Here is a 27,928-nt window from a genome sequence, read left to right as displayed (position 1 = left end):
GGAATTTGAGGACTGTAAGCAAAAATATCTAGCTACAATAAGGGCCCGATGATGTATAGTTCTGGCACTGAACAAAGCACAAAAATGACAGTGGGGGATGTCGTGGTCTGGGCCTAAGCAAGTGACGCAGAAAGAATGAAAGTCTCGGTGTGGTATTTGCTTTCCATAGGTGAGACAATTGTTAACTTTTTCTGACATCGTTTAGTGCAAGAAAAAAGGATCCCCAATTGGGTACTTAGCTTTAGAAGACTCAGCTTCAATTCGGAAGACAAAACTCAGGTAGCGGCCGACCAGCACTCATGCGAACTGCTTCGGGCTCCATAGCAAAAAAGACTGATGCAATGGGGTTGGCTGCCTTACTTTATACTACTGATGACCTGACATCAGTCCTGAAGAGACAGCAACCGATGCAGAAATACTAAGCCTCTGGTTTTCAGGGTGGCCAAGGGCTTCCCTGACAGGGATAACCCAAATTTGATGACTAGAACAGTGAAACACGAAGAACATCATGAAACTTACTCTCAAAGAACATAGTATGTGAGAAGAGTGAGGATGAAAAGGCTAGTCACCTTTGCAGAATGTATAACATTTTGGGAACTGTATCTCAGACTGTTCTGAAATATTAACTTTGTAATTCACTCTTCAGAACAGCAGCAATCCCATTTCATTTCTGGTATTTTAATAAAACTTTTATGCACTGTCTGGGAGAAACTGAAACATGTAAGAAATCTGACGTGCACATTGTGCCTTTTTGTTGTAAACTCACAACTCATCAACTGCAATGGAGAAGAGATCACAAAAACTCAAAAACTACAAAAAATGAGTTCTTACTCTTTAGGCAAAAGGCTTGAATATTTCAGCAATAGTACTTACAGAGCATGTTATATGACATTTACGATTATAGTGAACACACTGGCCATAATGTCAAAATCTGCAACACAATGTTCAAAAAGATGACAAAGACATCCAAGCAAGTATCAGGTATTACTGTGAAAGGAAATGTCTCAGACAATAGCATGCTGGTTAGGTCTGGTCATCACTCCTATCTGCACAGGCCCACTATAATATAAAGCCAATAGCAGACTATATTATCCTTCTTTGGGAGAGTAACACAAGCTGTGGACAGTGCACATGTTGCCCACAGTGCATTTCTTGATGTGGATAAGGCTTTTGATAGTATACCATACAAATTTGCCTCTATATAGTTAGACAGATAGCAAACTGGTTGAGGGATAGAAACCATGCAATGAGGGTGGCAGGTTCATGAATGTCACCAGTGGTGAATCTTAGAACTCCGTGCTGGGACCCCTACTATTTGGCATTTATTTCACAAATCCCTAAATTAGAAATACCATTCTCTGGCTAACCAAGTTTGTGGATGACTGCAAACTTGGTGTCATCCTCAAGTCAACCTCTGACATGCAGGAGCTCCAAATTTAACTTACACATGTCAACGACTGGTGCTCAAAAATGGGTTAAAACTAAAATGCCAAAAAGTGTAATATCATTGAATTTGGAAAATAATCCATTCATTCATCTTATGGTATAAACACCCCACTTCAAAATGAAAGTGTGGTGAAAGACCTTGGAACATTGGTAGATAATTATCTTTCCTTTGACCATCACATTGCAACAGTGGTTAGGAAATCCTTTTACCTGGTGCAGCTGATTTCAAGAGGTATTTCATATAGATCCAAGGAAGTTCCTACCTCTCTATATTCCATATTGATCAGATCTATTTTTGAATACAATGCCACTTTTGGGATGTATCTTACAAGGCATATCAAAAAACTAGAAAGATCCCAGAGGTTCCTGACTAAAACAATCAGAGGCATAAAAGACAAGAGCTATCAGGAGATGTTAGAAGCACTGTCCCTTTAATCAGTGTCTACAGACTGCTTAGGGATGATCTGTGCCTTGCCTGTTGGGCCCTTAGGCATTAGGGATCCAGTGCCACCAACACTAGAACTATGGATCTAAACCTTCTTCAGCAAATAAACAAAATACAGTGGAGAGACAGATTTGTAATTCAATGCTACGCCTTCCCTTAAAAAAAAAAAAAAACAACTTCCACTCCAATTTAAGCAGTGTGTCATGCTTTTTCCTTTAAAAATGAGCCAGACAACTGGATGGATATCAACATATTAATCCCTGCATGACTGGCCTGTTGCTCCTTGAAAAAGGAAGTAAGATCTGAGGGTGAGCAATTGCAAGGAGTAAAAGGCCACTGGGCCCAGTTGCTTTGTATGCTTTATGTTTCTGTAAAGTGTAAAGCCAATGGTAGTGCGCCTCACTTTACATAACACCTTTGTAAAATATAAGTAATGTTTCTTTACCTACATTATGAAACTAAGAAAACACCCAACAGTGTTCTGAACTTATTCAAACAGCACCACTCTCTCAGAACTAGTATACACAGCAAATATACTAGCAGACAAATTTAGTGCAAATTTTACCCCTGGAACAACTACCTTAATTCCACACATTCCTGAATCTGTTAAACCTCCTAATACCAAAGAGGAGCATAAACTGAAGGTATGATCTAAGAGCAAAAACGCGACTTCTGTGAGGCCTGATAATTTACCTCGGTGCTTAATACACAGAGCTACACATGTCCTTGTGGAGCCCTCCTTAAGATGTTTAACCTAAGCTTATTTACAGGATTTGATCCCAAAATCTTGCAAACTGCATTAGTGATGCTTCTTGATTTTATACAAGGGAGACCCTACCACTGACACAGAAAATTATATACTCATTAGCCTGACCAGTCTGATTTGTAAAGCCATGGGACACATCATATCTGACCTCATAAACCACAGTATCAGAAACCTTGTCAGGCTAGATCATCATCACTTTGATTTTATCAAAATCAGATCCTGCCTACACAGTTTAGCTAACTTCTCTGAGAAGACTCACAGGTAGAAGACAGCAGTTATTCTGATGTATGTGGTGAGGTGGATATCCAACTGGATGAAAGATAGAACCCACACAGTTAAGGTGGCAGGCATCTGTTTAGAAAGTGTGAAGGTACCTAGTGGTATGCTCCAGGGCTCAGTACTGGGATCACTCATTTTTTGTGTCTACTACTCCAGTCTCCAGACGAGGAATCAGGATCTTTGGTTAACTAAGCTTGCAGATGACTGCAAACTGGACATTATTGTCAAATTTTCTTTTGATAACCATTCATTATAGAAGGAACTAACCATAATAAGCAAGTGATACACAGAAAAATTACTCAATTTAAATGAGAAAAAGTGTACTATTGTCACAAACAGCTCCCTCTAGCTACATTATGTCCAGTACCCCACTCCAAAATGATTATGTAGTCAGGCATCTTGAAACTCGGGTCAGTAACTGTAATTAGAAAAACCCTTCTTTTACTAACACTAATATCAAAACTCATATCCTCCAGATCAAAGGAAGTTATCCTCCCTTTGTAATTTGCCCTAATTAGACAAATTAATGAGTACAATGCCCACTTTGTGATGTACCTTTATAGACACATTAAGCATCTGGAAACACCTCAGGTGTCCCTAATCAGGAAGACTGCTGGCCTACAGTCTGTGAGCTACCAGTAGAGGCTTGAAGTGATTCTTTTATTCAATTTCTTATATGTTCTTGTAGGATCATCTACATCTTGTGTTCTGCATCATTAGGGACTATGTCTTCCTTGATCTCCTGCATCTGCACAAGTCCTACAGCTCCACTACATCCAGAACTAGAGAGTTAAATCTCCACCAGAACATAAATAAAACATGCTGAAGAGACAAAGTTATTACCCAACAGCTACCCCAGCTCTGGAACAGACTTTCCCTGCAAGTTAAACAAAGTGGCATCCTAGCACTCTTCAAATGGAACCTGGTTAACTGGACAGGCACCCACACATTTACTCTGAGATTGACCTGGTTTTGCACTTCTTGACAAGGAAGGTACAAAATGAGAGTGAGCACTGACAGGTTGCACAAGGTCTTTTATTTCCTATGATCTGAAATAGTTCTGATTCATATGTTTGCAGGATAGTTGCCCACTATTCTGTCAAAAGATGATACCAGTGAGAAAGCAAAATGGTTGTATACTTTTTATAACTGCTAGAATAGCCTAGACAATCATATTTTTTTCTGCGTGTGCAACTTGACAAAGAATAGGAACAAAATGTTCAGCACTAAAGCTCTAAAATTCAGAAAATAACACTTACATAGCTAGTCCATATAAAGGTTGCCTTTTCTACCCAAGTAAGTGTCTGGACACAAGACATCTTCTAAGAATATTCCCATGCAGACTGGTGTGTGTGGCAAATGTTAATACACACTGAATTGTTATGTATGCCACCTGACATAAAGTATTATCATAATGGCTTTGTTATATACTACGAAACTTATAAAGGACATGGCAACAATCATCAAGATGAAATTTGATGATACATGCAAGTTTACAGATCAAAAGTAGCTTTAATCTTCACCTGGATTATCGCTGATGATTCTGATAGCTACCTTACCAGGAACATTAGATCTTCTATCTAACTTGTTTTTGACAATGACATTGCATCCTGCAGCACCAGAACATGATTTCTAGTGCAGGATGGAAGGGTTACGACTCACTCAAGGATTCCATAAAAAAAGGTGTGCCCAAGCTTCAGTGTTGTGTGCTGCAGGCAGCTACGGACTGAAATGCAACCTGCAGTTTGGCAAAATGACAGCTAAGTACACAAGACAGATCTTTATATATCTTTTAGAGTTACTGCAGCCAGAATATTAGACTTAAAACAGCAGGAGTGAATAAGCATGAGCAGAATTGAAACCGACACAGAATAATATAGTGCATATCATGGCTGCACAACCTTTAACTACTGCAGTCAGATAAACAAGATTCCACAAGAGATCAGCCTTCACAAACTTTAATGAAGTCATAACAACCGGATTCCAGTTTGACTGTTAATATAATAGAAATCAGATAACAAATCCAGCTCCAGAATCCAACATTTGATTATAACCGGACTAATTCAAGTGTAAATGAGCATTTGAAATGTCAGAATTCTGTAGCACTGCACTGCTGTTATGTGAATTTTACAACATGCTATAAAAATATCAAAACTCATTTTTGAGTGCACTTACTCTAGGATCACCATGTCCACAGATCATAACTAAGCGATAAGGATATTAGCATGCTATTCAGTATCTACTGGTAGGTATATAATTGGTCCCTACGTACCTCCTTCTGCTTTGCTGCATTGACAATTTGTGTCCTCAGATTGAGGACCTCCTCCTTCCGCACTTCTAGCTCCTCATTGGCTGATTTTAGCTGATTAAGCAGGAGGCTGTAGGAGTCTTGCGTATCACCAGATGAATCATTTTGGTAGGCATGTTCTGCGATTGCTTTCCTCAACTCATTGAGATCGTTTTTTAGTTTCTTGTTCTCTGATTCTAACTCTTGTCTCTGAAATAGCAAAAAGGATCCTGGCCGTAACAAGCTGAATCAGAGGGTCTACTAGAAAATCAACTACTTGATGTACTTCTGATAATGACATACCAGACATTTATTCTTAAGTACCCGCCCTATGGAATAATCACGATTCTTTTACAAGAAAAAAACACGGCAATACCAGGACTAAGAAATTCAGATAAACCATTTACACAATCAGTTTAAATGTTGTAGACATATCCTCATTCATTATATCTACCTAGTTTTATTTTTTTCTTTTAAATTTCATTGACTAATTTTACTTATTAATACATTTATTAATTTTATGACAAGGTCCCATTCAGCAATAAAAGTTGGAGGTGTGACAGGGAAGAAAGAGGTAAATGAGAACATATTTTCTGGGAATGCGGTGAATTGGCAGATTTAAGGATTCCCTGTGGGATGCACCATCAGAGTTGCTGGGTGGGCAGACTGGTCTGACGAGACAGATGATTGTTCTGAGCTATGATATAGAATCTGAACTGCGTAGGCATGGTAAGGGCTTGCTGTGCCTAATAATGGTGGCTGCCAAAAAAACAATTACTAGAAAATGGAAATCAAAATCTAAACCAACTGTACTAGAAATAGCAATTATAGTAACACAGACAAAACAACTGGAATCAAGATCTTTAGAAAAGGGTAGGAGCAAAGTACACAGGGAAAATGGGAATTGTAGGAACAATACATACAGGGAAGGAATGAGGTTTAAAAGGCAGCAGGACTTAAATTTGCTATGTAATGTTTGACTGAGAAAGATTAGGTAGATTATAAATGATTTATAATGTCTGCAATTGGGAATGTGTCAATATGGTTTGTGATGTAAAATGCTTGAAACTAGGATTGTGTTGATGTGGTTTGTTTTCATTTGTATAAATGTATGATTGTCTATGTAGTAAGTGATAGTTTAATACAGATGTTCCTTGTTTAAAGAAAAAGGCAGGAACTGAATAATTTATGTAATGTTGCTTAAGTTATATGATATATAGCAATATATGTGAAGTAAAATGTTTCTTATGTTAATTATAGTGTGATTCCTTTTATATGAATATAAATTTTCCTATGTCACAAGTGATAATTCAGTTTAGGTGTATGGAAAAAAAGGACCAGTTCAGCAATAACCTGCTCAAACATGTAGGCTGTTGTTACCCAAGTTGATTGTTTTGGTAAGAGAAGGTTTTAAAGAATGGAGAAACTTGAATCCATGCTTAGCAGGTTTGACAATTTGTAGCACATTTTTCAATTACTGCATTTTTGCTTATAAGTTTAATATGTTGGGTAAAGTTCAGTGTTTATTTAAAGGATGAGGCTATACAGACTGGTGACATAAAATAGTCCAGTTTGGTTAAAAGGATTGTTTTCACTAGTTGTTATGCAATACTAAAGAGCACAGCCTTTGTTTATATCTGACTTTATTAATAGTTCATTTTTTGATACCCAATGCAAAAAATTTATGAACACCACTGTGGAGTTTATTTTTTATTAATTTTCAGAATAATGAAATTAACATACTATACATAAATGTTAGACAACCATATGAAAAATATATGAACAAATCCACCAACTTGCTGTTGAGTTGCATCTGACTCTGTAATGACCTATGAACAGCCATCACCTTTCACGCAATTTACAAGTAGAGAACATAAATAGACTGCCAGATTTTCCTTTTTTCCATAACACACACACACACACACACACACACACACACACACACACACACACACACACACACACACACACACTGCATGTATTCCTATGAAGAATTTAGAGTCATAAATCATCCAAGATGTGGGAGGAAACTGGATTACTGCGAGATAACCCACACAAACACAAACAAGACATCTGGACTCCACACAGAAGACATCACTAGTCAACCATAAACAATGCCGACTAGTGATCCGGCGGTGTTATTCCCATGACCTGCCGGGGAGTTCCAGGAAACTAATGTCTTTGGGTTCTGAGGGAGCATGGTTGCAAAGCTGAAACTTAAAAGAATTGATGGAAAGGCGGCTTAATTTGACTCAACATGGGAAACCTCACCCAGCCTGGGCAAGAACTGACAGATTGATAGTTGTTTCTTGATTATGTGGTTGGTGGTGCATGGCCATTCTTAGCTGATGGTTAATTCTGATAACGAACGAGACTCCGCCATACTAACTAGACATCCCAGTGGAGAAATGAAACAGAGAACCATTTGCCATCAGTCAGGGAGCAATGCTGCTCATTACACCACTGTACCTCCGACAGGAGCAAACACCAGCAGGTACATTGTGGAACCGAGTATAAATATAATGATCGCAGCAATCCTCAAAATAGATCAAAACAACCCTCTGGTTGATAGCATGCAACAGGACATGATGGTTATTTCTAGAAGGCAGAAATGTGAAAAACTAAAACACAGGAAAACCTTACTCAGACATAATTTGATAAAAGCACGCTTCAGTTCAGAAATACACATCTTAAATGAGGTGTTCAGTGCATGTGCCAATAAATCTTAGTGATCCTGCTGAAAAAAATCTGTCACATATATTTCATTAAGGTTAGTTTAGTGAGTGGTTATGGCCATATAAACATTAACTATTATGAATAACTTTAAGAATGACATTATAGCATTTGATTTTATTTAAAAAAAAAATCAGTCTACCTAAAATGGATTTGGATTAATGAAATTCCACAGTTTTTTTCCTCAAACTGCAAACCCAAAATTTATGCGGTAAGTTTGCATCAAATGATTCTCATGCATTACAAATAACAATAGCATCTGGAAAGAAAGCGGCTTTTTAGTAGGAGTCAGGTATGCCTTGTAGTATATCACTAACTGAATGCAAGGAGCTTTTTTGAAAGGGCTGCAGTGCAGTGAGAGATTACAATGGAGTTTATTTTGTATGAAACTGAATCTGTTTCTAATTCTAAATCATCTGCATACAGGATTAAATCAATGTTATGCATATTTATAGGCAAGGGGTTAAAAGTAGAGAAGAAAGTCAGACAAGGATGGAATCCTGACGAATTCCTGAAATATGAGATATATACATAATGCAGTCTTCATTTCCGAAATGAAGATCCATCCTTCATATACTTCCATTATGGTTCATAGGTTCATAGGTAGGTACTAGGCTATTGGCCCAAGGGCCTACGTAAGCCTAGCCAACAAGGTTCCCTGGCTTACGCCACCCAAGAAAGTTATTTTCCTGTGCCACTGTCGAGCAGAGACACAGAAGTGATCCATGGCGTGTATTTCCTATTTCCCATTCACTCATCAAGATTTTTCTTGAAGAGTGCCAATGAAGAACTTTGCTTGACAATGATGGGTAGCCTGTTCCAGAGTATGGGAAGTCTCTGGGATAGGAATCTATCCCTCCAGCATGTCCTGTTTATTGTGGTGACAAGGTTTAGGTCCCTAGAGCGTGTAGCTCGGAGGGATTGGGATTTCTTTAGGTGTAGCATGTCCAACAGCTCTGGGTTTGACACAGCTTTATATGTTAGGCAGAGATCACCTCGGAGTAGGCGATATGCTACGGAGTAAGTAAAGCTGGAGTTTTTTGAGACGGTCAGTGTAGGGCATTTGTTTGAGTCCAGTAATCCTCTTTGTGAGGTACTTCTGTGGCCTTTCCAGCTGCTGCAGATGTCTTGTGAGGTACATTCCAAAAGGGGCGTTGTACTCTATAATTGATCTAATGAGTGTCAAGTAGAGGGGAACGATGACCTCTTTTTTCCTGGATGAGAACCCTTTTATGATGAAGTGTGCCACGTAGAAGGACTTCCTGACTACTGTGGCGATGTGACTATCAAAGGAGAGACTACTGTCCACCTGGGTCCCAAGGTCTCTTATCACGCATTCGGTGTTAAGTAGATTGCTGCCTATGTGGTAGTTCATGGTTACAGAGTTTTTACCAAAGGGGATGACACTGCACTTTTTGGCATTGAGCTTGAGGCCATGGCTCTGACACCAGGTATCTGTCTCGGGTCATAAATCACCCTACAAAATAAGTAAATATGTCTGATTCTGTCTTCATCCAAAAGTATGTGCCATAAATATTCCTACAGTAAGACTAAATGACCATCAAAAATATGGCCTCTGACTTTAGTCAAAGTTGTAACCTACAGCCTGGTGTTTGGCTTACAGGGCCTTAACCCAGATGACTAACATCTGATTAGTTGCTTGGCTGTCTGAGGAATCACACAGGGAGACAGAATGGAAGCAAGCAACCACCGCTGGCTTGCCAATCCTTGGGAAGGAAGACAGGCCTATTGTTGTACTATTACACAGTGGAGTTTGAGTGTACTACCAGTACTATGCTGGCATGCCAAAAGTAACTAGACCAAGATGGCAGTGTGTCAGTGTGTGTTCATCCACCAGTGCATGCTGTAGCTACAGTCAAATAACTGCTATAACTTACTTGTAAGGCTACAGTACTGTGAGTTAAATCCTTTAACTGCTGCAAGGATCAGAGGCAGGGCACTGCAAAAACAACATGACAGCTGCATGGAGGATGGCCACCATTAGCTAGTTCTCACCCCATTGAGGAAAGAATGGGCAGATCAGCTCCTGCTCTTCAGAGGGAATGAACAGGCCAAATGGTCACAGGACAGTCACAGGTAGCAGGAATACAACATATAAAAAAATAAAACATATGCAAATAAAACAAAATAAATAAAACTTATTTTTTCTGTTTCTCATAACTCATATCCATCCATCCACAACCTCTTTTTTCCCCTTTTTTGTACATGGGGTCAGGGTGCTGTTTCAACAGTGATAATAAACTAGACCCACGGTGTACAAGGTTTACACTACCAGGTGGCTAGCCCTGCCATGGCTGTTCTTCTATACCACACACTTGCACACACACTCATACCTATGGACAATTCAGAGTGTCCAATCCACTACTGCATGTCTTTGAAATGTTGGAGGAAACCTACTCGAACACAGGGAAGACATGCAGGCTCTACATAGATGGGACCCCAGCAAAATATAACTGCATTATAAAAATTAAACATTATTCACATTGTTTATTATAACTGTTTAAAGACAGTGGAACACAACAGATTATAGCTTTATCTACTTATTAATGATATCTCTTTAACTTTCACTAATAGTTTCTTAAGTAAATTTCAGGCTGTCAGAAAAGCATTTTTAACAAATAAGAGTAGCCAGAAGACCAGATGAATGCCTAATTATTCCGAGGATAGAAAATGTTAGCTAGCATAGGACTACAAGAAGAGGAGAATGCTGGCTGTTAGTGAACGGTTATCCAGAAGAAGGCATTTAAGTTAATTTTAAGGTTAATAATTTGAGTTATACAGATACAGATCAGTTAGTGAAGGTGGCCTTACACAAAGAAGTTCCAGAACTTGTAGGTTTGGGAAATAAATATAAGATGGACAATAAACATTTTCTAATATCAGGAATATTATGCATAAGTCCTAAAAGGGACTTTGCTTAATGATTTTTATCAGCAGACATAAAAGCATGCTTCAGTATTTATAAATCATGCTATTATCTGGGCCTTGAACAAGCCACAGTGTGCACAATCCCATTATGGGACTGTAAACAATGGTCTTCATTAGCTGGACCCAGTTATCAATAGCCACTCTAACACTCTCCACAGTCCTGTACTTAGGTTCATAGGTAAGTACTAGGCTATCTGCCTGAGGGTATCTATAAGCCTAGCCAGAATGTGTTGGCTTTCACTCCCCCTTAGATTAGTTCCCTGTGCCTCGGTCCAGCACAGCCATTAGTTCCCTGTGCCTCTGTCCAGCAGAGCTACTGCAGTGATCCCTGGGGTAAATTTTCTGTTTCCCATCAACTCATCAAGGTTTCTCTTGAAGAATGTTAATGAGGGGCTCTGCCTAATGTAGACTGGAATCCTGTTCCAAAGCATGGGGAGTCTCTGGGACAGGAATCTATCCCTCCAGCATGTCCTATTTATCATTGTGGTAAGGTTTAGATCCCTAGAGCGTGTGGCTCTTGGGGATTTGTTTTTTTTTAGGTGGAGTATGTCCATCAATTCTGGGTTGGACATGGCCTTGTATGTCAGGCAGAGATCACCTCTGAGTAAGCGGTATGCAACCGAGTACAGCTGGAGTTTCTTCAGTCGGGCTGCATAGGGCATATGTTTGAGGCCAGTAATCCTCTTGGTGAAGTACTTCTGTGGTCTTTCCAGTTGTTGCAGGTGTCTTGTAAGGTACATCCCAAATGGGACGTTGTACTCTATGATGGGTCTGATGAGTGATGAGTAGAGGGGCACAATAACCTCTTTTGTTCTAGATGCAAACCCTTTTGTGATTAGGTGGGCCACATAGAAGGATTTTCTAACCACCTTGGCAATATGATTATCAAAGGAGAGTTACTATCTACTTGGGTCCCCAGATCTCTTATTACACTTTCTGTATTTAGGGGACTACCACGTATGTGGTAGTTTGCGAGTACTTTGTTTTTTCCAAAGGGGATGACTATGCACTTTTTGGCATTTAGCTTGAGGCCATGATTTTGACACCAGGTATCCGTCTCAGTGAGACCCTTCTGGAGGATGTCTGTATCAGCTGGAGAGTCAATTATGGCCCCAGTTTGCTGTCGTCTGCTAACTTGGTCAGCCATAGTCCTCCTGTGCTTGCCTGTACCTCTGAGAAGTACAAACCGAACAGGAGGGGTCCCAGGACTGAGTCCTGTGGGAAGCCATTTGTAACTGGTTTAGAGTAGAACCTAGAGCCTGCAACTCTCACTGTGTGTGTTCTATCCGTGAGCCAATTGGCAACCCATTTTGTGACGTAGGGGTTTATGTTCAAGTTGGTGAGCTTGCCTATAATACCAGAATGGGGAATGGTGTCTAAAGCCTTTGCAAAATCTAGGTAGGCTGTGTGGACCTCCTTTCCCTTGTCTAAACCCTTGGTAACTGTCTCAAAGAAGTCCACCAGGTTTAGGAGGCATGATAAGCCCTTTACAAAGCCAAACTGGGTAGGGTCCAATGTTTGAAGGTTCCCAATGTCTCTGTTAATGAATTCCATGATGATGCACTCCATAGCCTTGAAGACCAGGCTAGTCAGGCTTATAGGGCAATAGTTCCCGGGGTCCATTGTGGCTCCACCTTTGTGGAGCGGGATAACTGTTGCTGTGCGCCACTCTATGGGTACATAGCCTGCAGAGAGGCTGAGTTTGAACAGTGTGTTTAGGTGAGGGGTTAGTTCATTTTGGAGCTTGTGTAAGATACAGCCTGGGACACCGTCTGGTCCCACTGAAGCTGTATTTTTGGCTTTTGATAGGGCTGTTTTAACCTGTGTGTCAGTGATTGCCAGGGCACTACATTCTTCTGGTATGGTTATGGGCCCTTTAGGGGGTGATAGGGGGGTGAGGTTTGCACTAAACCTGTTTGCCAGAATGTTGGCAATATCAGTTGGTTCAGTGTATTTTGTGCCATTCTGCACTAACTCAGAGCAGATCTGAGAGTTTCCACTTAGGTTCTTGACATAGCTAAAGAACGCTTTGTGGTTATCTTTGGAGTCCATGGCAATTTTTCTTTCGAAGCTAACCTTGGATGATTTTATGAGGGATCATAGTTTCTTGCTGATACTAATCAGGGATGTCTTTCCTTCTTGGGATTTTACTCTTTTCTGCATTGGTTTCCTCCTTCTATTGTATAGCTTGTTTATGGCAGGGGACCACCAGACTGGTTTCCTTTTCTTGGAGGAGTGAGTCTTGGTTTTGCTTGGGATAGCACGATCCATGCATTCTTGCAGGTGCTCATAGAGTGCCTTTGTAAGGGATTCAGCAGCTTGGACAGCGTTGTCCTTTAGCATGGGGGTTGTGAACCTTTCCACCTCGGTCTTAAGTAATGTGAAGTTTGCTTTTGAAAAGTTTTTCATGGTGGTTTCCTTGATTGGGGGTGGGGGCGGAATGTGGATATCCAGAGTGATTAGTTTATGGTCTGATCTAACCAGCGAGAGTTTGACCTCCAGTGTAGAACACGGGTCGCCCATGTTGGTGATGACCAGGTCCAATATGTTGTCACCTCTGGTGGGGGTGTGGACCAGCTGATCCAGGGCATTCGAGTTTATAAATTCTAGGAAGCATTGTGCAAGGGAGTTAGCACTTGAGTAGTTCTCCCAGTTAATGTTTGGGTAACTGAAATCACTCAATATTAGGACATTTGGTAGGACCTTCATATTTTCTAGTATCTCCAGAAACAAGGAATGGGGTCCTGGGTCATGATGGGTGATCTGTAGCAAGCTACAATTTGAATTGCAGTTTTGCCCGTTGTTAGTTGACATGGATTATCTCTGAGGCATTGTGCTGTGCCACTAACCTGGAGGTGTGGGTATCCTTGACGAATATGGATACACCCCCACCTTTTGTGTTTCGGTCCGGGTTCTGTGGCCGAAAAGTATGGTATGAGTTATAGCCTGGTAGTGCTGGGGTACTCTCTGGAGCCTTAAACCAAGTTTGTGTTACTGCACAGATATCGATGTTCTCCATACTGAGGAGTGCCTCGAGTGCATGCATTTTGAGGTTTAGACTTCTGGCGTTGAGTAGCATTACCCTCATTATTAGAGTACAGGACCCAGTGAAGGATGGAGCAGAAAGACTTTATAGCAGGTAGACTTTTTGTTTTTGTTTTTTTTTTCCTGTCCCTAACAGTCTGTGTTACGGCTGTTTACTCCACTTTGAAGATAACAACATTGTTGTGGGTATTTCATCACCAACACATCAGCACAATTCACCTCATCCATCTAGCTCAAATATATACATCAGGAATGCATCCTGTACTGGAAATGTAAACAAAGGAAAGAATACAAAGCAGGACAAAGAGGCATGTACTATTACTTAACATTTTATCTACCTTCTGAAAACGATAGCAGCAGTTGGTTTGTTATGTTTTTTCTGTACTTTTTTGGTTTATTTTTATTTGATTTTACTTTATGAATATGTCATCCATTTCAGAGGAAACATTTACAATATCCTACAATCCCCTCTCTATGAAGGCAAATATATGTACAGCTGCATTAGTCTCTAATCAATATTTCCATAGTCATACTCTGATTAAACAAATATCATAAATGAAAAAGAAAACTGTGAGTCAAATACAAACGTCAATTCCATACACACAATGTTAATCTTTTTAGTAACAATACTCAAAGTAAAGTGCAGCTTGGCAGGCTTGAAAGACATGTTCTATAACCTGCATAATATTCAATTATCATATGTGTAAAAAGTTTAAGCTAAGACAGTTGGTTGAAAACAGGATGTTTTCTGCCACACAGATAAATGAAAGGATGGTATCACCATACAATGGAGCTAAGAACTCATTATCACAGTCTGACAGCACTTCTTGCAGCTCCTTGACCAAACAATATTTTCAGGTGTTAAAAAAAAAATATATATATATATTTCATTAAACTGATTTATTCCTTAAAGAGGAGGTTAATTTGAAGAACCTTTTCCAGAGAGCTGCTGTTTGTGCCCAAACAACTGGGATAGGCATCTCCCAATTCCAGTTTGCTAGCATCTTTTTTTAATAATTTCAGTCTTAACTGCAAAGCAAATTTAGCAATCTAGCCTTAGCCTTTCTCCTATTATATAAGTCTGATGCTGTATTTCACTGATAAAGACTGCTTTCAAATATTGTATTCTTCTTCAGGCTGGACTTCTCCAAAGATCATCTCTGCTTAAAATCTCATTTTAAGCCTTTGCATATTCAAAAATGTAATTCACAGTACAATATTTTTTAACTTTTCTTTTTGCTAAAATTCTATTTTTGTAGTTTGGAACCAGGAAACTAAAGACAGAATATCCTATGGGAATTTTAAATTATTATAACAAAATGTATCTTTCTTAAAAATTATTTACATGGAATATAGGTGAGCATTGCCTGGATACCATTTTGTGGAAAAAATCCAACCAAGTAGATAACCTAATGTGATGGATACTATTAATAATTCCGTATTGTAAAGAGTAATGCTCAAGATACTATATTTAATAATTTATCTGAAGCTGTATGAAAGTATCCGGATCTGGATAATTTGTCCATCACAAGAATCTACAGAATAAAAGACTGGATTTTGTTTTTACTTTTCTTTGTTTATATTATAACCAGTGGTAGATTTTGTTTTCTCAAGTACATAAAATGCCTGCTGAATGAGTTTTCAGCATTAATTACATGACATAATTAACATAATTATGTCATCTCCACAGGCTAAAAGCTTAATATTAACCATCTCAGTTTTCAATGGGTGACTATCTGTTTATTTCTATACAATTTGGCAGGGTATCAATGTTAAAGAGGCATCCATGATGAATTCCTGTAGTTTGAACTAATATTTCTAAATCTAATCCATTAACACAAATATAAAATGTATTTGAAAACCAGACTTTTTGAGGTTTAGAACTGAATAAAGAATTCTTGAAGTTTCTAAAAAAATAAAATAAAATAGGGATTGACAACTAACTGTTTCAAAAGCTTTTTCAGCATCCAGTGAGAATAGTGCTATATCAGACACTGCAGAGATGTTCTTGTAATTATTCTAATACAGGAGAATAGCTTGGACAAAGTGAATTGAAGTATTCATTCTCTTACTGAAAATGAAAAAAAAAAATAGTTTTGGTTTAAAAAATGAAAACTTAAAAGTATGTGACTTAAGTATTTAGTCAACATTTTGTAGTATGTGTTGAATATAGCTACTGGTCTGTAATTAGTTGGGTTATAACCACCCTTTTCTATTCCCTTAATTAAAATAAATTTGGCCACAAAAAATAAATTATCTATATTATGAGCTGAAGTCATTACATATTTGAATAAGTTACAGATATAATGAGGAAAAGGTGCAGAAAATTGTTTACAATACTTGATGAGAAAGGAATGTAAGTCAGGAGCTTTATTATCTGGAAATGAAGTAAATCATTTCTCAATTAGCTCTATATACATTTATGAGTCTAATGAAAAATGTCTTTAAACCATAACGATTTGCAAAACATATCATTGCATCTCTTGAACAAATTTCTCTAAGTATTTTATAGATTGTCGTAATAATTTTGAAGTTCAATATCTTCTTAAGGATTAGTTATCTCTTTGGAAATAGCAATAATGTTATAACTATAATTGGGTACAGCTCTAGTAAATAAATGATCTTTAAAGTATTTGTCCTTAAATGATCTGCTACATACTGATAGTCCTGCTTTCTTCTGTGTCTTCTTCTACTTTATCACAACTTGAGAATATAAATTAGAATATTTATCATGATTTACCTCAAGTTGTTATTCAACTAAAGTCAACTGTCTTAATAATGTGCCTAAGCAGATTTTTGTCAACTTTCTTTACAGTGAGGTTATGTAAAATTACATCTTTAAAAGATGGTAAAGAAACCCATTTATTAGACAAATCAACATTTCAAATTAGCTTCCATATTACAGATCCAAAATTACTTAATGGACATTAAAATATCTGTGTTGTATAGACGGACATTTTTTATTAATAAAACAAGTTCTCTTTTTCAAAATGGGTGTTAACTACAACTGCACTAATGTTGGTACATGATCAGAGAAACAGAGTAGAGATGGTTTCATATTATCAATAATAATATAAAAAAGAAAGCTGTATAAAATAAAACATACAGCCTAAACTCATACGTTTTCATATTTTAAATCTAAATTAGTATACCCTCACAGCTCAGGATACTTACATCTCCAAACATCTCTTAGTGAATGAGCTTTAAGAAATTAAGTTTCTCAACATTCAGTGCATTCAGAGATGAAGACAGCACAGCATTTATATCACCACCTAAAATAATGTGTTTACCTCCTACATATTTCAACCCACTGCTTAAGTTTATTAAAAATGAATCATAACCACTGAAGGGAGTATATAGTGTGTTCAGTGTTATCATCTAATGCGTATAATTAATATTAGCTAATAATGTTACTAAATTCAGATCATTATAAACTTGTGCAATCTTAACATTTGAAGAATGGAAAATTAGTGTTACTCCTCTTGATTTCTTATTACAAGAGTTGATTAATGCTTGTTTAAACTCTCTTGCTTAAGACTTGGTATTTTGACAAAGATAAATACATCTCCTGCAAACATACCAGTTTGATTTCAAAAATTTAATAAGACTATTCATTTTATTATGGTGGTTTATACTTGTTAAATAGGAAGGCAATATCTACATCATTTTCCCTTTAGGAAATAAATTAGAAGCATGTTGGAAGCCAATAAAACTGACCTTGCATAGAGACACCTCAAAAAGGATTCTGTCCATTGACTTTGAAGTATACATGCAGTAAGATTCCTCACTGAGTTTTTTTCTGTGCCTCTCCTGATGATAAAGTATGCAACCTGCAGTACATCTGGGAAGATGAACTTTGACGCTAACTCTTTTTGACACAACTTCTGTATCACAGTAAAAAGCTTTCCTATCTTGAGCAATTTCTGATTATAATCTTGAAAAAAATGTAATAGGAAACTGATGTATTGTTTTCTTTTTTTTTATTTTGAGCTGCTTAGATATCATAATTTGCTTCTGCCAAAAAGAGAAATAAGGCTATAGTGGACATGTTTCACCTGGTTTAGGTGAACCTAATCTATGTGTAAAGTCAGCTCTTATAAAAGCAAAACACATATTATTGGTTTCTTTGCCCAAAGCTTGTATAACTTGCCTGTACCATTAGAGACAATGGTTTTATGTTTGTTAAGGTGTTCTACCACCTTCATCATGAGAAATTCAAAATTTAATCTCTTTATGTACACTCTTCACCCTTACTTTTTAATGTTGTTATTATCTAAAGCAAGTTTGTTGACTTTATTGGAGAATTCCTGCCATACTCCCACTTAACAAGTCAGTGAGCCATCCCAAATTCTAACAGCAGCTGGTTTGCTGCAGGCATGGGGCAGTTCAGGAATATGGAGATGACCTTCTGTCAGTAGTCCAACTCTGAACGTAACTGATTCCTAAATGGAAGAAGAAAACATGGCTGGGAATAAGCACTTCATTCTGAAATTCTGCCAAAAGAACTGGCACAATCCTGTCCTCAGATAACAAAGCTCATAAGACAAATCTGTACTCCTCTTTTTTATTTTCTGCATAGAACATCACTTAACTTCAATAAAGGAACTTCATGTGCTTGTAAATTTAAGACATGGAAACCTTCTAAGAGACTACAAGCACCACGCCCAGTTGACTAATACTACTGCAATCTAGTGTCATCTGTAACTTGGACTTAATGGCATTTTCTGTCATACTTGCTACTTCAATGTTGGGAATATCTGGTGTTTATAAAGTATTATTAAAACTTCTGCATTCATTAGCAACCTGTGGGAGTGAATACATCTGGGAATATTACATTTGCTTTTTAGCACAGACTATTTATAACTACACTTTAAGATGCACTATGGCAACCTTTCTGTTGAATCACTTATTCTGTACAGTGTTATTTAATTTTTTTCTTGAGCCTTTCATCTTCTACATTTTGTTTGGTCATACATCACCTACAACCATTACTATTTTTTATGTTTTACTGCTACTCATACACATGCCACAACTGTCCCTGCAATAATTGTCTAGATGAGAACCCCTCAGAGCTGGAGAGAGTGTGTGTGTGTGTGTGTGTGTGTGTGTGTGTGTGTGTGTGTGTGTGTGTGTGTGTGTGTGTGTATGTGTGTGTGTGTGTGTGTGTGTGTATGTGTGTGTGATTGCCTTTAGCATATTGTTGTCCTAGTAGACCTGTCTACACATATTTGCAATTTGTGTCTATGGTCAGAAAAATGTGAAGCATCCAAAGATTTTTATTTATCTGGAGTTCATCGGGGTGTTTAAATTTATATAAAGTCAATAATCAGTATATGAAATAATAGGTTTATATGAATATATTAAGTTTCCCTGATCAGGACATTTAAATTTGCATAAAATCAATAATCAGTTTATGAAAGAGCATGTTTTTACAGATCTGTTTAGTTCTGCTGTGTAAGACGATTATATACAATAGTAATAAATACATCTAGTGAGTGTCTGCTATGTCTCTTTAATACAAATGCCTTTCACTTGAAAACTGCTTTGCTCTTTTTAGACGTTATCCAAGCCCAAAATACTAAGTTATTAAGTTACAAATCTCTGGTGATTTACATATCAATGTTGTAAAGGGTCTAGATCATTCTTCAAGATGTGAAAGGACACATTTTACATTCACTGATATAATCATTTGCCTGAGAACCAATTAAAATTGTATTCTCACTCCTTACAAGTTAAATATGGAAGTGTAAGAAAAGATTAGTACAAGTCATGTGCATAATCAATGCTATCGGGGCCTTTCCTATTCAGGTTACAAACAATATCCTTCTTTAGCAGGGCTGCTAATGTTTACCTTTGCTCATTCTGCAGGAGTTTTTAGCAATTAAGTGATAAACACAACTTTTTATATCTGAATCTTCCACAGGTATGATATGTGCCTCTTGAAATGATAATTTATTTGGAGTAAATCAGTTGAATTGTTGGCCTAAATGCAGCCTTTTAATTTAAGTCACTTTGTTAATATAGTAGCATGTAATTAAAATTAATTTTTGAGAGTTAGCTATTACCAAATACAGTTTAGGAAATATTGCCTTAAGCAGTATAAAAATAATGAATTCAATGATTTTTTTTTGTAGCATTTACAACAACCTTCATTCAATGTGGCCAAAATTATTGGTTAACATGTCATTCACTGAGAACAAAACAACTGAAATTTCTTCTTTGCCTTTGGCAAAGTTCCTATACACCCTGCATGGGGGAAATTGTATCCCCATACGTCCCTTAATTAATAAAATTAACAATGAGATTAAACCTCATGGAAGTTTGTAGCAATGTACCAGTTAAGAGCAAAGGATTATGACTAGGAGAAGCTGAAGATTCATCCTGTAGTCCTATGTTTGATTCTTTCAGTCTAGTCTTTCCTTTTGTGTGACTATTTAATCAGGTAGTTCTTCTGGGTCACCCCTGAAAAGAAGCACTTGCGTGTGTCATGAGTTTGCTTGGTTATAAGAAAATCTTTATGATGGAAGAATTTTGCTTCCTATGAAATGAGTAAGCAGCTGAAAACGTTGGTTTCTCAAGGCAATCATATTAGTGTACCATGTACCATAAGGCTGCCACTCAGAGCTAGATAAATACAGTAAAAGATAGATTAATTTCTAAAATTTGGAAATACTTATTTTCTGCTGTTGAACAATGGTGAGAAATAAGCAATATGATATACTCTGTATAACTCAAAAAGAACACTCATGCAAAAAAAAAATTATAAACCGTTTTCAATTATAAAAAGTCTTCATCAGAATAAAATAGTACACCACATACAGTCAACTTTATATTAAATACATACGATGACCAATTAATTGTTGACCCCCTACCCTTTCCTTCCTTTAACTACATATTTAAAGTCTCTGTTTCTTTCTAAAACTGCTTTGTAATTAACTATACCATTTACTCAAGTTCATCATTTCTACTTCCATTAAAACATAGAAAGATGATCAAGAAGAGAAAAAAATAATAAACTTTTTTAAAATCCACACAAGTGACAGAATGTTTTGCTAGGGTATTAGTCAAATTCTTATTTTTTACAGGATTATGATGTTTGTAAATATGTTCTACAGTCTTTCTTACCTAGTATGAATCACATATGGTGCACTAAACTTGATAATGTACGATGAACCACATGTAAAAAAAATCTGGTACTGGCTTCGTCCTTTTGCTGGAAGAACAATAAACATCGGTGCCATCTGCTGTATGTCTGCTCATTGAGTAACCACAAATTTACACATGCCAGTCATATCTGGCAGCTTCACCTTTGTCACTTTCTAACAAATTCTTTACATTTTTTCATTTTTTACTAATAAATGTGGGTTTGACTCCTCCTAGTTTGAAAACTTTGTTACTTCCAGCAAGTATAAGCCAATTGTTGTGTATTATATTCTTAATAATGCCACTGTCAATTGAAAAAAACAAGTGGACGGGGACTTAAGAATTAACTGAGTTTTATATGGAGCCTTTTCACTCTGGGAAGCTATGTAGACTTTTTAGTTGTTATACTCCCTGTAATATCTAGCTGTAGCAAATGTAAGTGATTCAGAAACACTGACAAATCCATGTCCCCAAACAAAATATAAAGGCAATAAGTTTCTTTTTCTAACTAAATATTACTTAAAAATATGTAGCACAAACCAACTACAGAGCTACCATGTAGCAAGTAAAGCAGCCAAACGAAGGATACTTCCAAATAACAATCAGGCAGAATGGTACTCAGCTTCAATCCAACTTAGACAGATTTTAAAGATCCACACAGGAGCACAAACCATGTAGCAGGTAAAGCAGCCAAACGAAGGATACTTCCAAATAACAATCAGGCAGAATGGTACTCAGCTTCAGTCTAACTTAGACAGATTTTAAAGATCCACACAGGAGCACAAATACCAGAATAAAACTCAGATTTATTAAAACAAGAGGTGAGCGCTTTCGCTATGAGCTTCTTCGGACCTAATAGAGTCTTACGCGATCATATTAGAGAACACTTGTATAGTATCAGGAAGAAGTTATCAAATAATGCACTCTCTAAACATGTAAATGAATCAGGTACAGAGCACACCTTTAATTTTAGGGTCATTGAATCCATTAACAACAGTCTTAGACAAGGGGATATTAGGACATACACAGAGTACAGGGAAACATGTTGGATCATCGTTTTGAGGGGTGATAGGGGTAAAGGTTTGAATGAACGTGCATCCATTAAACCTGCCTTGAAAAGAAGAAGGCTACATAAATGATCCATTAGTGTTGCTTTTTATACATATATTCCCTATATATACTTCTGTATTTATATATATATGATATTTTATTATTTTTATAAATTTATCATAGTAGCATAAGTATATGGTCTTATATGCATATTTTTATATGTGGATGCAGTATATGAGAAAGGTTTTTTATATATTCTTGTAGTAATTAAATATAGTGTATATCTACCTTTAAGATGTTCTAGTAACTAATTGATGTCTTAATTGATTTTTTAATTGACTCAAAGGAAACTATATATACCTTGGTTACTTTGAATGTAGATGTTATTTAGGTCTGAAGAAGCTCATAGCGAAAGCGCTCACCTCTTGTTTTAATAAACCTGAGTTTTATTCTGGTCTTTGTGCTCCTGTGTGGATCTTTAAAATCTGTCTAAGTTGGATTGAAGCCGAGTACCATTCTGCCTGATTGTTATTTGGAAGTATCCTTCGTTTGGCTGCTTTACTTGCTACATGGTAGCTCTGTAGTTGGTTTGTGCTACATATTTTTATCTGTTTATTTTTGTGACTACGGAGCTTTTATCCCCCGGTTTACTGACTATTTTGACTTTTATATTCTAAATATTACTTAACATGATTTTTCCAATAAAGTCTTGCTGCTTGAAATAAAAAAGGTGAATAAACCTTTAAAAAATCTCACAAACAACATCAAGATCACACATTATCAATTTCATGTGTATTTTTGGTATATAATTCAGTAATTACTTTAATGCTTTTATTAAGACTGCCTGTAGTATGTTGCATTTGTATGCATTTGTTAGTATCACATACCATGTGTCTCTCCAGTTATCACACATTTTTAATCACTGCTTACAGGCAGGAAACCAGGAAAAAAATATGAGAAAAAAATTGTGCAGTACTCATTAACTTTCCTAACTCATGATTTACAGCCTTCTAACATGGCAGCTTCCCCTCACCCTGCCCCCCCCAAAAAAATCACACAATTTATCTGTCATCTTTCATGAGTAATTTTTCATTTGATGTTATGCAGTTAACCATTCATAGCTTAATTCCAATGTTTCCCAGGAACTATGCAGTATTCAGTAAAGGTATAAGTGTAATATACTTGCAGTATTTTATTAAATTATCACTTAAGACATAGGCAAACATACATTTATATAAAAGAAAACCATGTTTATAGTTACAAACATTATATGTAACATACATGCTTTTTATATAATTATCATCATTCCAACATTACATAAATTGCTCAGTTTCTGCCTTCACTTTAAAATCACTCATCTTCTAAAACATTATTCTGCATTTATTGCTCCCACAATTTATGTTTTTTTTCTGTGTAGTTTTCTCCTACCCCTTTCTAAAGGTCCCACTTCTAGTTCTTTTATTTGTGCTACAATATTCACTACTTCAAGTACATTTGGTTTAGACTCTGATTTTCATTTTTTAGTACTTTTTTTTTTGGCAGCCACAAAGATTAAACTTAACAAGGCAAAAATTCAAAATCTTCTAGACTTAGTTGTATATTTGGGAGCTATACATATGCCCTCTCATGGTTTCCTTGTGAACTGCTTACCCAATATATGTTCCTAATCTTTCTAACCTCCTCTGATTGATTCCTACATTTGTTGTGCAGTGTTTTACATGCCCTACTAACTATCCCTTTTTTTAACAGCAGCTTCTGTTGCACATTCAGCTAAAAACTCTATCAGAGCAAGTCTTTCATTTAGGATTCAGAGGGAAAGCAGTCTCTAGCCTGCAGTCTAAATGTCTTCTTGGCCTCTTCCCTTTCAATTACCTTTCTTTCTCTAGTTATTTGCTCCAAATACCTTGTTTTTTTTTGCTAGTTTTATCCAGTAAATTCCAGCCCCCACTTGCCTATTCTTTATACCCCTAACTATAGTTCTCCCTAGAGCAAAATCTCCTTTCTCCATTCTTGAATTGACTTCGCTCTTAGAATACTTTCTGCTACTTTATGAATATAAGATTTTTTTAATTTCTCCAAATTTTTGAGGTTTCTAATACCATGTAATGTAGTCAATCAGTGTATAGTGTATAGTGTATCTTATACATTTTTAAGCACTCTTTTACCAATAAATGTGGGATACTATTAAATGCTTCTTTATATTCACTCCATGCCATACTTAAATTCTTCCCCTTTTTACGGTTCTTCGGTATGACTTTATTTAACAACTATTGATACTTTGTTCCACATGACTTTCTTTTATTGCCCTTTTGTTCTACTGCCATAATTGAGATTTCTTCTAAATGACTATAAACTCTGTCGGCATCAATTCCCTTGTATAATTTATATGTCGTCGGAAGGCAAGTTATTGGTCTATAATGTTTATGGTAGCTTGCAGGTTTACTCACTTAAGAAGGAGCATTGTTTTGCCTGTTGTTAGCCAGGTTGGTGTTTATTCAGGTTGCGCATATAAATAGTTCTTACTCATGGCTAAATCCTTGTGCAAAGATGTTAATACTTTTAACCAAAAGTTAGGTACTGCATCTGGGCCTGGGGTTTTCCAATTAGAGGCTTTTCTTAACTTTGTTTCAATCTCTGTGGCTGTTACTTCATCCCATTTCATATCCTGCACCTTTCTTACTCTTTCTTTTACTTCTTCTATCCATTTAGCATCTTTGTTATGTTCCACAGGATCTTCATAGATACTTCTCCAAAATGTATCTACGCCCTCTTTTTTTGGCTGTTTTTCAATTCCTTTTACCTTATTTCCCAGTGCTCTATAAAACTTTTTTGGGTCAGCAATAAATTGTTTATTTTGTACTTTTCCTTTACATTTATCTGTGTTTTTTCCACTTGTGCTGAAATTTTTAGTTTGTTATTTGCGATAGTGCATGACAGATCCTGGTCTGTTCTGTGCATTGCTTTAATCACATCTATCTTTCTCAGTATTTTTGTTTATCTATTCCCTATTCTATAGTCTGCTAAGAGTGACACTTGCCTTAATTGCTTTATAGTTTTCTCTATTTGATACTTTTGATGGTATTCAATTTCTCCCCTTCATTTACTTAACTACCCTGTGTTCTTGTGGTAAAACTTTATCAGTTTTTAATTTAGCAGCACAGTTACTTCTGTTATAACGCATGGATCTCTATGGACAGTTCTAATTACTGCATTCATTTGTTTTATCAGACTTCTGACTTTTTGGGTTTTATTGACTTTCTGTAGTCTATTTCTCTCACTGATCTTAATATATCTATCCATGTCTATTAAATCAAGCAACTCTTGACTTTTCATCTCTCCATTCAGACCCCGATAATATTCTGTATGGCTTTTGTTATTCTCCTTAAGGATCTGCATCCTAAATCCCACTCTCTCCTTATTTTTTGAATTTTCCCGCTTTATCAAAATCCCTTTCCAGTTTCAATTATAGCTTTCCCTTGTGTTGGGTATATGAGCCGTAACTGCGCAGCTCTAAAATATCCCTTCATATCAGGAAATCCTAAACCACCTTGTTCTATTGGAAGGATCAGCTTATCGCACTTGACCCTTGCCCTCTTTCTCTCCCAGATAAAATCCTTCAACTATTTATTAATTACTATCCACAACTTCTCCTGTGGTTGATAAAAATATGCCTGACCTGTACATAAATCTGTAGGACTAAAAACATTTTCACTGCTTGTAGCATGCTGTCCACATCTATAAACAAGAGCTTCCAGTTTCTCAGCTTTTGTATCATCATCTGTTTGGTCTCTTCCCGCATATCCTTAGCTGCCATAACAGAATCCTTTTTAACCCATACTCCAGAATACTTCATTTTATTGTGTCCCTATAAATATGGGTATTACTGAATCAATTTATGTGTGGGTGCATAACTTACAGCTATAACCTTTGTTTTGAAACCTTTAATTTTATATGCTGACAAAAAAACTTGAAACAGAATGATTGAGATATCCTTTTCTGGTTTTATCAGGTACAAAATAATCTCAATTGCAATAAAGCTAACTAGATAACTTTTCTGGATTAATATACCAATTATATCCTTGAATTTCTGAGTCCCTTATATTCTTTGCCAATGGCTGTAAATATAGTGCAAATAAAATGGAAAGAAGACCCCTGCCTGGTTCCTCTTTTCAGAAACAAATGATCAGAGAGAAACCCTCCAGTTTTTGACTTCGATACCTCATGCACCTTGCTATTAACCTTACAACTGTATCAGGCAATGCAAATGCTTTCATTGTCCTACTCATGAATCCCAGCTTACTCTGTCAAATGCTTTGTCTGCATCAAGACCCAGCAACAGCAGTGGTATAAAATATTCTGTTTTCTTTTACATCCTCATTGGTCTATTAATGTTGTCAAATGTTTGCCCCACTCCACAAAACCACATTGATCCATATTTATCAATTTTGGCTACAGCTTTGCCATTTTTAAACTATTATGGACATAAACACTTTATAATCATGGTTTAAACTTGAAATGGGCCTATATGAAGCTGGGTCTGATGGGTTTTTACCATTTTTAGGTATTATAGCCATCAAAGCTTTCTTCCAGAGTGTTGGTGCTTCTTTTCCTTTTAAAATACTGTTAAACAAAACCTTCCAGATCTTTATCACTTTCTTTCCTTCTAGCTTTCATGCTTCCACAGGAATATCATCTATTCCTGGAGACTTTTCTGCAGACTGATTATGCATCACTGTTGTTATCTATTCTTCTCCTATCTTAGCTATTGACTGCTGAACCTCATCTAAAAAAACAAAAATACTCTAAAAACTTGTGATAACAAAGACCAAAAGCTGAATTTACTTATAAAAATAGGTACAATCTAAAAAGATTTTTACAAAATGACTCTTGTAAAATTACATCTTTAAAGTCATGTTCTAATAAGACCAAAGGAATGTATAAATGTGGTGTTTATTCCTCCTGTAGGTAACATTTGGTGGGTCCCTTTATAAGTTTGAAACATTTGGATAACACCTTTCCTGTCCCTGGGTTTTTTTACTTGCAAAACAGAAGGTATTGTATATATTGACGTTTGTTCTTATTGTGAATGTTTTTATGTGAGATGTCTACCAGAAGCTTAGAAAAACGTATAAAGGAACACTTATATTCTATAAAGGTTAAGGATTATAATAATGCTTTATTTAAACACAGTTTTGTGTGTAAAGGAAGTAAAAAAAAATATTTTCTTGAACAACTGCCTAAAGACCTAAGTGGGAAATTTTAGGGGCTTGTTGAGCAGAAGGAAACACTTTGGCAAATGAGGTTAAAAGCAGACAAGATCCTGGGTTTAAATGAGGCAATTAACCTCATCTGTTTTGTGAACAGTATGAGGGTGAAAGTGAATTAATCTGTTAGCACATAGATTTTTATGTTTAAATGATATTTTTGTTATATTACTTTGTTTAAACACAAGTGTTTATATATGCTTTAATAGTGCATTTTAGTAAATTTGTATTATTAATTTTTCATATAATTTTTATTGCTTAATTGGAATATTAGTAATTGATTTATTTAGATTGAATTACAATGGTATATAAAGTCTGATCTATTGCTGCTGTAAGTTGTTCTGAGGAAGTCATTTATTTGGATGAAAGTGAAGAAAAAGAAGTTATGTCTTAACATAATGTTCCATCTGTGTTATCGATCTTCACTTATCCTAGACTGTGGGTTTGGTTCCAAACCTTAGAACTGTCTCAGACATTATTCCAGCTCATGCCTTCCAAAACCTCTCAAGCTAAGCTCTAGC

The 27,928-nt window shown here is 36.5% G+C and overlaps 1 protein-coding gene across 2 annotated transcripts in view; it reads right to left on the bottom strand.

Annotated features, from left to right (window-relative positions):
• Window positions 1-27,928, bottom strand: part of MYO5B (myosin VB) — a 3,346,216-nt gene that overhangs the window by 352,567 nt on the left and 2,965,721 nt on the right. For both annotated transcript variants that reach the window (XM_044078265.1, XM_044078275.1), the window contains exon 28: window positions 5,209-5,433. In XM_044078265.1, the coding sequence (XP_043934200.1) occupies window positions 5,209-5,433 (225 nt within the window). The remainder of the gene's footprint in view (window positions 1-5,208; window positions 5,434-27,928) is intronic.

This window comes from Protopterus annectens, chromosome 1.part1, assembly GCF_019279795.1.
Source record: "Protopterus annectens isolate FY-2018-M chromosome 1.part1, PAN1.0, whole genome shotgun sequence".
Classification (NCBI taxonomy): domain Eukaryota; kingdom Metazoa; phylum Chordata; order Ceratodontiformes; family Protopteridae; genus Protopterus; species Protopterus annectens.
This window is presented reverse-complemented; position numbering and strand designations above follow the sequence as displayed.